At 47.2% G+C, this 13,573-nt stretch overlaps 2 protein-coding genes across 2 annotated transcripts in view; both read right to left on the reverse strand.

Annotated features, from left to right (window-relative positions):
- The window catches only part of LOC141073979 (gastrula zinc finger protein XlCGF66.1-like), a 393,515-nt gene that overhangs the window by 377,214 nt on the left and 2,728 nt on the right, over positions 1–13,573 (reverse strand). The gene's annotated exons all lie outside the window — the stretch shown is intronic.
- Positions 1–13,573, reverse strand: part of LOC141073956 (uncharacterized) — a 119,181-nt gene that overhangs the window by 57,792 nt on the left and 47,816 nt on the right. Inside the window, 5 exon segments of the mRNA XM_073561485.1 lie at positions 1,554–1,644; positions 1,841–1,938; positions 2,018–2,141; positions 2,224–2,403; positions 2,531–2,680. Of these exon segments, the coding sequence (XP_073417586.1) occupies positions 1,554–1,644; positions 1,841–1,938; positions 2,018–2,141; positions 2,224–2,403; positions 2,531–2,608 (571 nt within the window). The 5' untranslated portion in view covers positions 2,609–2,680.

Here is a 13,573-nt window from a genome sequence, read left to right on the forward strand (position 1 = left end):
TTATTGTATTGTTAACATTGTTACTTATGACTTGTGTTTTGAAACTGTTAAACTGTAAAGCGCTGCGGAATATGTTGGCGCTATATAAATAAAGATTATTATTATTATTATTATGTAATAATGGGGGGCAGGTCAGTGAGGGATCAGCGACCTGTCATAAGCCAATATAGATGAATATGTAATCAGAGCACCACATAAAGCCCCGCCCACAGCCCCGCCCCAGAGCACGAGAATCTCATTAACTGAAAACTACAAATACAGATTACACAACAGTAAACCAGAGTTGCCCTCATTTATGGTGGACCATTGGAGCTACTATGGATCCTGAGCAGAAGATTAGAGAAATAATATTGCTCCCCATTTCAGGAGAGATTGTGCAGTAATCTAAATTCCTTAGGATCAGAAACAATGTAATTTATGATGTGGAGTGAATCCATGACACCAGGGCTGGAGCCAACACATCTCCTGCAGGCGGGAATAAATGTATATTACAGCCCTCAGCCACGCACAGCTTAGAGATCTATCAGGGCACAGGTGGAATGTTTGTCCTGGAGATTATCACAATCCTCCTGGAAGTTAGTTGGTTTTAATACAAATTGAAAAGTCAGGATAAACGGAAACTCTGCTGTTATTGGACAGAAATCCACACTTGGCCTCACTGCACATTTACTGGTGTCGCTCATAAAAGGGAAGATTGGCCAGAAAGACTGGACCTGGTCTTGTAGGGACCATGAGACATTCAGCAGCACAGAAGGGAGAGAAGATTCATCCGATAAGATCTCAGGGATCTAGGAAGCCAACAGCATCATTACCCTCCGCTTTCTCTTACAGGCCCAGCATAAGATTTTTATTCAAGTGATTTCCTATCTTGTCAGCACATTCTACGTACGCTGTCATTTGGCTTTATAGTTACAGAGCTGGGCAGGTAACGGTCAGCGTCTCCTAATGTGAAGGAGAGAATGGCTGATGAAATTATTAACCCTTACATAAGTCAGTTCAGATATGGTGTACCAAGATGGCATCTGTGTCTTCAGACAACACCCTGGAAGGAATCCTTGGAATGCAGAAGCTGAGATACTGGATACCATATATGGAAGTGAAGCTGAAATGGACCTATCATAGACTGACACTGGCTACTCAGAAGATTGTGTGACACCCATTTCCTGTCTCTCTGTCATAAGAATAAACTTCAGTTGTGTGCAAGCCTTTGCTGAGAAAGGAGTAGACATCTAACTCTGTGTTCAGTGTGACTCTTGAAGCGTGCACTCGGCCTCTATTGGGTCAGGTACAAGCAATCATATAGATCTCGCTTTAAGGGATCACCCTCACACTAATCCCAGGGGTTAGGCGGATCCTCCAGGTTGTAAGTTCTATAGAAAAGGGCTTTCAATGCCCAAAGTCATTTGAACAGTTTTGGGTGGAGGAGAATGTTGTGGTCTAGAGGCAAAATGGTGATCATGGTAATACGGCAGGACTACCACACCGATAAAGCAGCCACAGCCGGTGACCGAGAGGAATCTGTGACTTCTCTGCATTCAGTGGTTACAACTCACCTGGGTAGTCATATGTGGGAATCTCCTCTTTACACCACTCATCTTCTCTCACATATGTCTCTGTAGTATTAATATGGGTCAGATCTTCACCCTGAAACAAATATTGTAAAAGTCACAGACAGATGGAGAAGTCCCATCTATGATCAGCTCTAATCCTGCCATCTCCACCGTTCTCATTACACAAGTATAAAACATATAATACTGGTAGATACAGCAAGACTGAGCACAAGACCTTCACAGCTGTCTACACATCATAGAGGAGATCTCCTGACACCTTCTCCATCTACCTGATGATCCTGAGGAACATTGGGATCTTCTTGCTTACAGTCCTGTGGAAGAAGAGGACGGGGACATCTCTCTGGTGTTGTCCTCTTACTGGATAGATCTGGAGGAAACACATACAGGGATTGAATTCATTCTCTACATACAGATAATTATAGGCTGTGTGTATATAGTCCTATTACCTGGAGATGTGAGGAGCTGGGGAACCTCCATTATGACATTCTTGTACAGATCGCTGTGTCCTTCTAAATACTCCCACTCTTCCATGGAGAAATAGACAGCGACATCCTGACACCTTATAGGAACCTGACACATACAATGATACCGTCATCCCCCGATCCCTTCATAGCGTTACTGTATAATGTCCCAGCATTCCCAGCAGTGTCACCTCTCCAGTCAGCAGCTCAGTCATCTTGTAGATGAGTTCTAGGATCTTCTGGTCATTGATGTCCTCATGGATCAGGGGTTGAGGTGGAGGCCCCGTGATTGGGCTCAAGGGTCTTCCCCATCCCTCAGACACAGGGTCCTGACAGCGATCACTAGAGGTCTTCCTCACCACTGTGTAATCCTGGTTATGGAGACACATGAATAAATCTCACTACAGACATTTCCAGAGTCCTCACCTCTCCAGTTCTGTCCATCTGTTATTCCCATAGATAAGAATGATGTAATGTGAGGTCATCAGAATCTCTCACCTCTCCAGTGAGACGGAAGAGGATCTCTAGGGTGAGGTGCAATATCCTCTCCGCCATCTTGTCTCTGTCCATATCCATCCTTGATGGGTAAATCAGGAAAATTCTCTTTTGTAGAAGATCTTCACTGAGAGGATCCGATATTGTAGAGACCTGAATGAGAAGAAGATGATCCGATGTAACATCAAAAGAATCCTGTGTAACAATACAATTACTGGAGATAATAAGAGAAACATATGAGGAGATTTATTATCTTACAGGGTTTAGTTTTCTTCCCTGACATCTACTAATAAAACCTATATATTTAGGCCACAGACAACAAGCAGCTTCCTCCTCGGAGTCGGCAGCTGAACATGTTCCTCATAGACTCATCTTCCATAACGCTAATTCTCGTCTCATTACCGACACTGGAATCGGCATTAGCAATACTGCAGGAGATATTCATTACACGTGACATGAGAAATAACTCCTTCATGATGAGGACGACATCTTCATCTTCTAATACGGCTCTAGAGACAGATTTGGCCAGAGTCGGTCACTGCCTCCATCCCCACCGGCCGTCTATATGAAGGTTTCCCGTCTTCCCCACACTGGAATCTTCTATCACGTTAGATCTCAGCTCTGAGTCACACACAAGTTTGAGGCTTTTAGAAAAGATTTTTTGTTTCCACAATCAACGCGGACAGAAATGATTGGATCCCAAAGTCTCCATGTACAGTGATTTATGGGGATTATTTCTGGCCTAAGACTTTCCTATATTACAAGAAAAACTCCAGAAAAAGCTGACATTAAAAAGTTTCTAATGAAAAATTGGCTCCAACAATTCTTGTAAAAAGAAAAACATAAAGCAGAAGACACGTTTTACTATTTTTTTAACAAGTGAAACATTTTTTTTTACAAATTAACTCCTTTTGGAACCATAACATAGATGTACACCGCAGGGACGGCACAGGAGCGGCTGCAACAAAAACCATGGCAGTTTAAAGGGAAGGTGCCATCAAAGCCGGATGTGGCGTTGGCGTGCTTTCCACTTGCCGGATGTGGTATTGGCGTGCGTTCCACTTGCCGGATGTGGCGTCGGCGTGCGTTCCACTTGCCGGATGTGGCGTCAGCATGCGTTCCACTTGCCAGATGTGGCGTCGGCGTGCGTTCCACTTGCCAGATGCGGCATTGGCGTGCGTTCCACATGCGGCATTGGCGTGCGTTCCACATGCGGCATTGGCGTGCGTTCCACATGCGGCATTGGCGTGTGTTCCACATGCGGCATTGGCGTGCGTTCCACATGCCGCATGTGGCATTGGCGTGCGTTCCACATGCCGCATGTGGCATTGGCGTGCGTTCCACATGCCGCATGTGGCATTGGCGTGCGTTCCACATGCCGCATGTGGCATTGGCGTGCGTTCCACATGCCGCATGTGGCATTGGCGTGCGTTACACATGCCGGAAATAAAAGGCTGTGGACCGCGCATCATCAAGCCAACTCGGTTGCATATTCTACTTCTATGTGGTTGAAGAAACCACAAGTTATTTTGGCGTGCGTTCCACTTACTGGAAACACTAGGTTGTGGAGTGCACGCCTCTGCCTCATGGGACACAATTAGTAGTCCGCCTTCATTTGAGTGTCGCAGATTTTTTCCTTGCGGCTCACGCACCTTTATGGCACCCTGGTGTGCGTTTCAACCACCGGAAGTACCATGGTATGTATTTCATACTCCCCTCCCCCCCCATTTAGCTCAGCACTATGGCACCTGACCTCCTATCACAAGGATAAGTCCCCTGATGACTCAGCTTGGAAGAAACGCATTGGGCCCTTCCATGGGGGTGTGCAGGGCTTGTTTAGCATAGGGGGAGCTGTGGACAGTCAGGGGGGAGTCTTGGGGATAGACTACTGTTAGCCCTTTAGGGTCTTGTAGGGAATTTTCTTCCCCTTGTCCTATATGGAGCATCCTGGACCCAGGATCTCCTTTTCCTCCCGCACCCCCTTCATGAATGGCTGAGCTTGTGCCTTTCCTCACTTATTGCTCTGGCATATTTCGGGTGGTAACTCTATTAATGTCATCCAGATTCCAGTCATTACTGTTATATGCAGCCAGAATCTGTCAGTCATTGTTTGCGGGGTTCTGTGGGATTCTCCCAGATCCATAACGTGAGATTCTGGGACTTGCTGGTTGCAGTTCGGCCATTGCAAGTGGGAATCATTCCTCCTGATCGGGCTGTGCTCCTCACGCCCCTTTATTTGTGACTTCACCGATACATTTATATTAATTCACTCTGGGGGACACAAAATTGTTTTTATCCTACTATCTTACTAAAGGTTATGTTTTATCTCCCGTCCACCACACTCCAGCGGTGATGGAAATATATACATTTCATACAGATCTCACTTGCATATATCCTTATATACTGATAGACACATTTTCATAGCTATCTTGAACCTTATAATCAATTGCTGAAAATGACCTACTAACCCCATGAGCCAGTCTGGAGAACCAGCATAGTCTCATGGTAGCATTGTCTTGTGATATATCAGCCAGCCATGGGAAAGGAGGAAGTTGGACCAGATGCACTAGCTGATATCGGAGGTTTGCTGACATTGCTAGACAATGCATAAGAGTAAATCATATGATGCTAAATCACCCTCATTTTGGACACTGCCATATAAGTTCATTTACTCAAATAGTCAATAGCATTAAAACACAAACCTTATGTTAATTGACTAACCACTCCTTTCTGTATGTAATTATAAAACCATATACGCGTATGTGCAATAAACCAGCAGAGTCCTGCTGGAAAGAGATACTGCTAACAAGGTGTTTAGGGTGTCTTTTCTGTTGAGCGCTCAATGAGACTCTGTTCTAATTAGGACAGGCCGCAGCACACAGAAATATATCTATCCAAATTTCCATATCATCTGGCGCAGAGACGCGGGGCTGTGGACGAAACGCACGGGGACCCTGCTGACCAGAGAGACGGAGGTGCCGACTAAGGCCTTGGCTCATGGGGACGGAGATTTGCGCAACTCCATAAGGTAAGAAAATCTGGTTATCTTACCAGAATGTCCCCTGTGCCCAGTCCGGGTCTGTACCTCTAGCCGGTCAGGTGTGGTCACCACCGCATTCCCAGGTAGTGTAAAAGTCCACACCCTTATCCAAACCCTGGGATAAGCCAAGGTGTCTGCTTTGGGTCCTGTTTGTGTCTAGATCCGGGATAGAGCTGGTGGAACGGTGATTGATTGTGCATGTGGTTGCTGGGAAACCGATATCTGAGATTCAACTTCCCCTGCTAAGTCCTCACAAATAAACCTGTACACAGGGAGGACAGGAGAAGCCTATCCAGGTATGGGTTGTGGGGGCTTAGAGAGATATCACTAGTCTAGTCTCCTATCAAGCTATCACATATACACCCATGCATCGGAAGGGACAGGAGTACCCAGATCGCCAGGCACGTGGTAGTGTTTAGCTTGGGGGAAATATCGCAAGCCAAATCACTTGACAGGTTGCCACCGATTCACCTGTACATCGGAAGGACAGGAGAGGCCAGCCAGGTACAGATGGTGGCAATTTTGTGGGAGTTATCACTGATTCCTGTTACCGGCGGGACAACCGGTACAGTGTGTTAACATTCCCGGGTGACCGAGCGTAGTACACCAAGTGTGATTGGCAGTTGTTGGTTACCAGAGCTGCTTGTGCTACGTGTCACTAAAGAGGGCCTCGATTTCTCCCCGGACGTCTATATGTGCATCAACGAAGATCTGAAGCAGAAAGTTTTTTTCCTTTTCTTTTACACTTCCTCTTTTGCCCGTAGGGTGCTTCTCTGATATTTTTCATATTGTCACATTTGTTCTGTACTCTGCTTTTCCCTTGTTTTATCTTGCATTTGGTGGAAGTTTTTTACTGTAGTGTGAGAATTTTTGGGAATGCTGGGTTGTTGAATATATACCATTGTCTCAGTTTGCTCTTTTGTTTCCATTGTTCTCAGAAGATTTTACTGAGAGATGCAGGCAGAGGAAAGGGGAAGTGTGTGTATCCTCCATTTGTGCACGGACATTTTATTGCTGGAAGTTGTACTGAATTTTGGATTTTTGATTTCTTTTTGGAGGTGCTCTTTTCAAGTTTTACCAACTTCTTGATTATTCTTTGTTTTCTTTTTTCTCCATTTTTTGAGTTTTTATTAGCTTTCCATTTTCTTTTGAAGTTTTTATAAATATTTTGGTTTTTTTTTGCTTTTTTCTTTCCTTTTTAAGCAAGTTTAAAAAAAGGGTTGTGAAGTTTTTGAAGTTTTAATCACCTTTATCTTTGAAGTTTTTGGAATAGACATAGTAAGTGTTATTCAGAAAGTTAAGAATGTAGATTTACAGGGGCAGCTTTTAAGCTGCAGCATGGCATAATGCATTAAGAAAAAAGGGAAGTTAGTTGAGCTGAATTGAAGTCCGCGTTTTATAAAGTGGCAGCGGATTTACAGCATAGAAGTACTGAGAGTTAGGTGAACAGGAAAGGATTTTTTTACGTGTACAAGAGAGAAAAAAGTGTTTTCAGCGGAATTCTAAGCTGTGCCGTCTGTGAGGCACCCCGCTTCCCACTCCCCCGGGAGAAGGCACAAGTCCAAGCATGCCTTCTCTGACTGCAGAAAAGGGGAAGGAGTCCGCTGCTCCTTCCCTCTCCTCCCTCTCCACTCCTCCCTCATCTATTTTTCCTCCTATATTTCCTCCTCCCTCATCTTTTCCCTCTGTCTTTCCTCCTCCCTCATCCCCCTCGTCTTCTCTCTCCCCTCTTCTTCTATCACCTTCCTCCTCTCCTCCCTCTTTTTTTTTTCATCTCCCCACCTTTCCACTCTCTCCTCTACCCCTCCCTGCTCCTCACCCTCTCTCCCACCTCTCAGTTCATTGTCACCAGCTGGGCCAGTGCCAAATCCAGAAAATGAGGTGTCCTTATCTCCACAGGGCATCCTCTCTAAAGAGCCAGCTAGGATACCAGGAGAAGAAAGTGAAACACTCCCTACACATAACACCACAGGTGCCCCCCCAATACAACAGCTAGCAGAAGGGAGGTGTGAGTCATCAGCGTTTGCAGCTGCTGGGTCTTACAATGAGGATCCTAAGTGCCAGGCAGACCTGCAACCTCAGAAGAGGGGAGCACCCACACAATGTCACAGTTTCTCCTCTGATGAATATGAAGAGGGGACAGCATACATGCTGCCCAGTACTAGGTGAAGAAACCCACAGACACCAAGTAGGCAGGGGCAGATAGAGCCAGAACTCTTACACTATGTGCCCTTCACCCCTAGTCAGGTGTTGAGTATTCTGAAAAATCTGCCAGACCCAGATATGGACCCCATGCCATTTTACTGAAGAATGCAGCAGAGCCAGCAAACATCTGCAATCTGGATTGATCTCTGGTCCATAATGGAATTAAAAGCAGGTGAAACACTCTGGCCAATCATGAAGGAACACTTCAAGCTTCCATCAGAATTAGATGTGCACTCCTGGGAGTCAGGATCAAAGCTAATTGAGCAGCTCAGAGAGTAGGCCAAAGCCAGACAAGCACTCAGCCTACATAACATGAGCCAGGCCGAGACAGAGTCTGTAGACAAGTTTCATGGCAGAGTGAGGCAAGTATTCCAAGACTTAGGCTTCACTATTCATGATCAGATACACAAACAAATGTTGGCAGAGGCCTTTAGGCATGGACTAAGAGAACCAATCAAGAAGCTGCTGACAGTGACCAGGCCTGAGTACAGGTCAATAGCCGTAGATGCCCTGCTCGCAGTAGCCAGAAGAATTCAGTCCCACCCAGGAGTGCGGAAGACAGCCCCTCCTATGGTGGCCACCGATGTGGAAGAGCACCCACCCTGCAGGGACGGGAGACCCATCAGGTGTTACAACTGTGGCAACCTTGGTCATTTCCGGAACCAGTGCACAGCACCCCGGCAGCCCAGGACATCACGCAGGGGAATAGGCCAAGCAAGAAACACAGGAAACAGTGAAGAACCCTGTCTATAGGACAGAGGCAAGCCAGGTCCGCAAGACATCACACCCCTGACATGTAAAATTCCATCAGCGGACCCAATACCTCAAATCTCCGGGGGTTGTCATATCTTTCCTTGTGGACACTGGTGCAGTCAGAAGTGTGATGAGGCATGTGGAACTCCCCAACCCCTCCTGCCTATCAGAACACTGTGTCTTGTGTGGGGATTGAAGGTCAAGTCAGACATTCCCAGCTTAGGGCCCCGTCACACATAGCGACTCACCAGCGATCCTGACAACGATATCACCTTGTCAGGATCGCTGGTGTGTCGCTACATGATCGCTGGTGAGCTGTCAAACAGGCAGCTTCACCAGCGATCAGTACCAGTGACACGCGGGTAACAAGCGACGCACGTCGCTTAGTTACCCGCATTGTATCTTAATTACCAGCGTGCTGATGCAGAGAGCTGGTAACCAAGGTACACATCGGGTTTCTAAGGGGCGCGCACCCCTTAGAAACCCGATGTGTACCTTGGTTACCAGCTCCAGCTCGCTGGTCTCCCGCCTGTCACACGCAGCGATGCGTGCTGGCCAGCGGGAGACCAGCGACCCCAAATATGTACAGATGTTTCAACAACGATCAGCGATACCCGGCAGGGGGGCCAGTCGCTGATAGCTGTCACACACAACGATCTCGCTGGTGAGATCGCTGTTGCGTCACAAAAAAATCGCTATGTGTGATGGGGGCTTTACAAGCCCCTGAGCGTGTGGACACAGCCAGGACACTCCATCCTGTTTCAGTTTATGGTGGAGAGCAGCCCACCCCACCGGATGAGAGACATTGACATGACATTTTCTCCACCTCTGACCCAAGAAGAATCAATCATGCTGGTGGCCCTACAAGAGCCTTGAACCGGTGCAAGCCTACTCAAGGAGGTGCTGGATATAGTACCCAATAGCCTGTGGCCCAAGGGAGACTTCAAGTTGCGCCAGGGTGGGTGTCACTCAAGTTTGGAACCCCGTACCCTCACACTGCCCAGCATACCCTGTCCACCACCCAGAGTCAAACTGTCTCTGACCAACTGGAGGTCTGAGTGGAATCGCTGTTCAACAAACGGCCGAAGAACTTGGGTATGGGCCAGGAAATTTTCAACCCAAAGGGACCTTACACGCTTCGTGAAATGGCTGCACTGCTTCCGGCTCCAGAGGATCATCTTGGACAAGATTCTGAAGGTGCTCCCTGAAGTTTATCCAGGCCCTGGACCAGAAGAAGGCCACTCAGCTCCTCAAACTGGTTAACAAATGCTGACCTGAGATCAAGCTAGGTGAAAGGAACGGCTGCTTGCTGTTAAAGAATGTGAAAAATGAGGATGAATGAACTCCTGGAGATCAACATCCAACACTGCGGAGACACCATCACGTTTCTCAATGCAGTGATTCTAGAGCAATGCCCCCCCCATCCCTTATGGGAAATATGTAAAAACATGCAAAACACAAGCCGTGGAGACACCATCACATGTTTCTCAACGCAAGCAATGACTAGCCAGGTCTTTCCCCGGGAAGGAACAACCACGGGAAGGGAAGTCTCCAATGAAGGAAACCACCTATGCCAAAACATGGTATCCATCCACAGACAGCTGTTTCGGGGTATTGCCCCTCATCAGTGTGGAGTAGGAAAATGGCCAGTAGAAGCAATGTCTAGAGGCATAGGTGGTTTCCTTCATTGGAGACTGCCCTTCCTGTGGTTGTTCCTTCCTGGGGAAAGACCTGGCTAGTCATTGCTTGCGTTGAGAAACATGTGATGGTGTCTCCACGGCTTGTGTTTTGGCTGGTAAAGAAGACGTCCCAGCAAAAAGACCCCCTGTGATCAGAGCAGGAGTTACCACAATGACCGCCTTGGTGGAGAGCAAGAAAGCTCAGCTGAACGTCATCTCTGATGAAGAGGACCCCAGTAAACGGCTTGTTTCCCTGCAGGCTCTGTGCCAGAAGATGGTAGTCCCTCACAGAATTGTGAAGAGCAAGGCCAGATTGAGCCACCTCGTCCATAGGAATCATCGTGCAGTCCCAGCTTTTCCCAATCAGGAGGAAACCTGTGAAAGGAGAAGCAGCCAGGTTCAGAATGGTGCATGACTTGAGGGCTGTGAACAAAGCAACCATGTTTGAAACCCCAGTTGTGCCAGATCTGCACACTCTGCTGTCAAACATGCCAGTCACAGCAACAGTGCTCACGGTGATGGATCTGTCCAATGCTTCCTTCAATGTTCACCTGGACGACCTGAAAACGCACAAGGGGGGTGCAGAACACATGGACAGTGATGCCCAAGAGGGCCCAGAACAGCCTTTCACAGCTCACCAAAGCATTGTCCTCCATCCTCGTCAACTGGATTGCAGAACATGCATAAGTCATCGACATCTCTACCTGCACAGCCCTTTCCTCATCTCCTCTACTCTACCTGGTGGAGCAGCAACGCAAGTTCTGGAAAAACAGAGTCCAGGTGTCAAAAGCAAGTTACGTTCCTGAAGACACCGTATTGCCCGCCAGACAAACCGCTTGACAGATGACCGGAAGACCGCTGGCCTTCCTTGGTCTAGTCTCGTACTGCAGAACTTGGATCCCTGGTGCTCCAGTCTTAATGCAGCCTCTGTACAACTGCATCAACGCATTGCAGCCTTCATCTCGTACAGGAAACTGAAAGACTCCATAGTCTCTGCGCCAGCTCCAGGCCTCCCTGACTACGAGAAGCCATTCCATCTTTACCGAATGGAAAAAGAAGGTCATGCCACTGGCGTCTTAAAACAGACCCACAGAGGAAAACCAGAGGCCTCTAGACTACCTCTCCGCTGGCCTGGATCCAGTTGCAAGGGGGGTGGCCCTCCTGCATGAAAACAATATTTGCAGCACACGCCCTCCTGGACAAGGCTGCTGATGTCATTATTGGACAACCAATGGAGATTCGCTCCCCACCACTCTTCAGTGCTCTCAGCCGTTGCCTGACTCTACTCCCACGGGGGGGATGCAGATACATCTTCCACCGCCATTCTACTCCCACTCACAAGAGGGGGATGCAGATACGGACTCTTCAGAGAAAAATCTGCAGGATACCATAGATCTGCAGTAACCAGCAATCAAGACATCCTATGGTCCAGAAGTTTGTCAGTCCAAGAAGCAGAACTGATAGCGCTGACGAAAGTACTCGCATGGCATGGCACACGACTTCGGACCCATCTGGGCTGCAAGAGACTTCATCATAGCAAGCGGGTCAACCGTGAAGCATCATGGAGCCATCAGGGACCTGCTGGATGCTCTTCAACTTCTAAAAGTGGTGGCAGTGTTAAAGGTCAAGGCACACGGAAAACTGAAAACAGTAGAGGCATGGGGTATCGACATGGCAGACGTGGCAGCCAAAGGAAGACCATTTCGAAAAGTGGGAGAGGTCATAGAGCCGGACGGCAACTACATAACGACTGAAGACGAGAAAGCCTGACAAAAAATGACGTCCTGGGATCTGTTCAAGAAGTAGTAGGACCAGACCCCAAAGGAGGAGAAGGAAAGCTGGATGCTGAAGGGCAAAAGCACTGAACTCCAAAACCCTGTCTACCTCAAACGTCTACCTCAAGGCACACCCAGACTACCTCAAAGTATGTACCCTATGGTGGTTCAATGGATACATGGCCCCCACACAGAATTGAAGACACAGATGAATGACCTGATTGATCTGGACTCCCACCTTAACAGCCAAATTTCCAGCAGATGTCTAGCACCCAACAAATGCAACATTGGGCGAGTGGAAAAAGTTCTCCCACATCATCTGGCCTGAAGCTTTCCCAGTAAGGAACCAGTTGGTGAAGACTACTGCAAAGAAGCTACTCTAAAAAATAGTGTGTAGATATGGGGTTCCAGAAGTGATAGCAAGTGATCAGGGACCCACATTCACAGCAAACCTGACACAAGAGATCTGATCAGCAGTAGGGTCAGACTTAGGCCTACACACTTCCCACCATCCCCCACCATAGACTAAGTGGGACACTTAAGAGCAGCATGCTAAAAAATTGCCCAAGAGACAAACCATGGCATTAGACACTCCCATAGGCTCAGTAAAAGCTGTCACCAATATTAAATTTTATTTTGGTCTAAACTCAGGTTAGGGGTATTCTTCCCAGCAGTTGACTATGCAATGTGATACTTTGCTTGTGTAATTGAATTTATCAAGACTCTTGCTAATGTCCATTCTCGAGTTTCTTCTTCATGGCCAGGTCCAGATTTGGTGCCTGGTATGCACGCCCTGAAGTCAGGAGACTAAGTGTTGGTTGAAAAAGTTTGTAAGGAGAGCACTCAATTCCAGATTTGATGGCGCTTCTCCAAGTGCTGACGCCACCAACCTGGAGGAAAAACCCCCACCTGGATCCACGCATCGCATTGCAAGAAAGCTCTCATACCAAGAGATACACCTGAATCATAGAATCGTAGAGTTGGAAGGGACCTCCTGGGCCATCTGGTCCAACCCCCTGCTCAAAGCAGGATTCGCTAAATCATCCCAGTCAGATGTTTGTCCAGCCTCTGTTTGAAGACTTCCATTGAAGGAGAACTCACCACTTCTCGTGGCAGCCTGTTCCACTCATTGATCACTCTGTCAAAAAGTTTTTTCTAATATCTAATCTGTGTCTCCTCCCATTCAGTTTCATCCCATTGCTTCTAGTCTTTCCTTGTGCAAATGAGAAAAAAGTTGATCCATCTACAATGTGACAGCCCTTTAGATATTTGTAGACAGCTATTAAGTCTCCTCTCAGTCTTCTCTTTTGCAAACTAAACATTCCCAAATCCTTCAAACTTTCCTCATAAGACAGGGTTTTCAGACCGGTCACCATTCTGGTCGCTCTTTTCTGAACTTGCTCCAGTTTGTTGATGTCTTTTTTAAAATGTGGTGCCCAAAACTGGACACAATATTCCAGATGAGGTCTGACCAAAGAGGAGTAGAGGGAAATAATGACTTCACATGATCTAGACTGTATGCTTCTGTTAATACATCCTAGAATTGCATTTGCCTTTTTTTGCTGCTGCATCACACTGTTGACTCATATTCAGT

The sequence above is a fragment of the Dendrobates tinctorius genome, unplaced genomic scaffold (assembly GCF_039654945.1).
Source record: "Dendrobates tinctorius isolate UK_male_01 unplaced genomic scaffold, ASM3965494v1 ptg000321l, whole genome shotgun sequence".
NCBI lineage: Eukaryota > Metazoa > Chordata > Amphibia > Anura > Dendrobatidae > Dendrobates > Dendrobates tinctorius.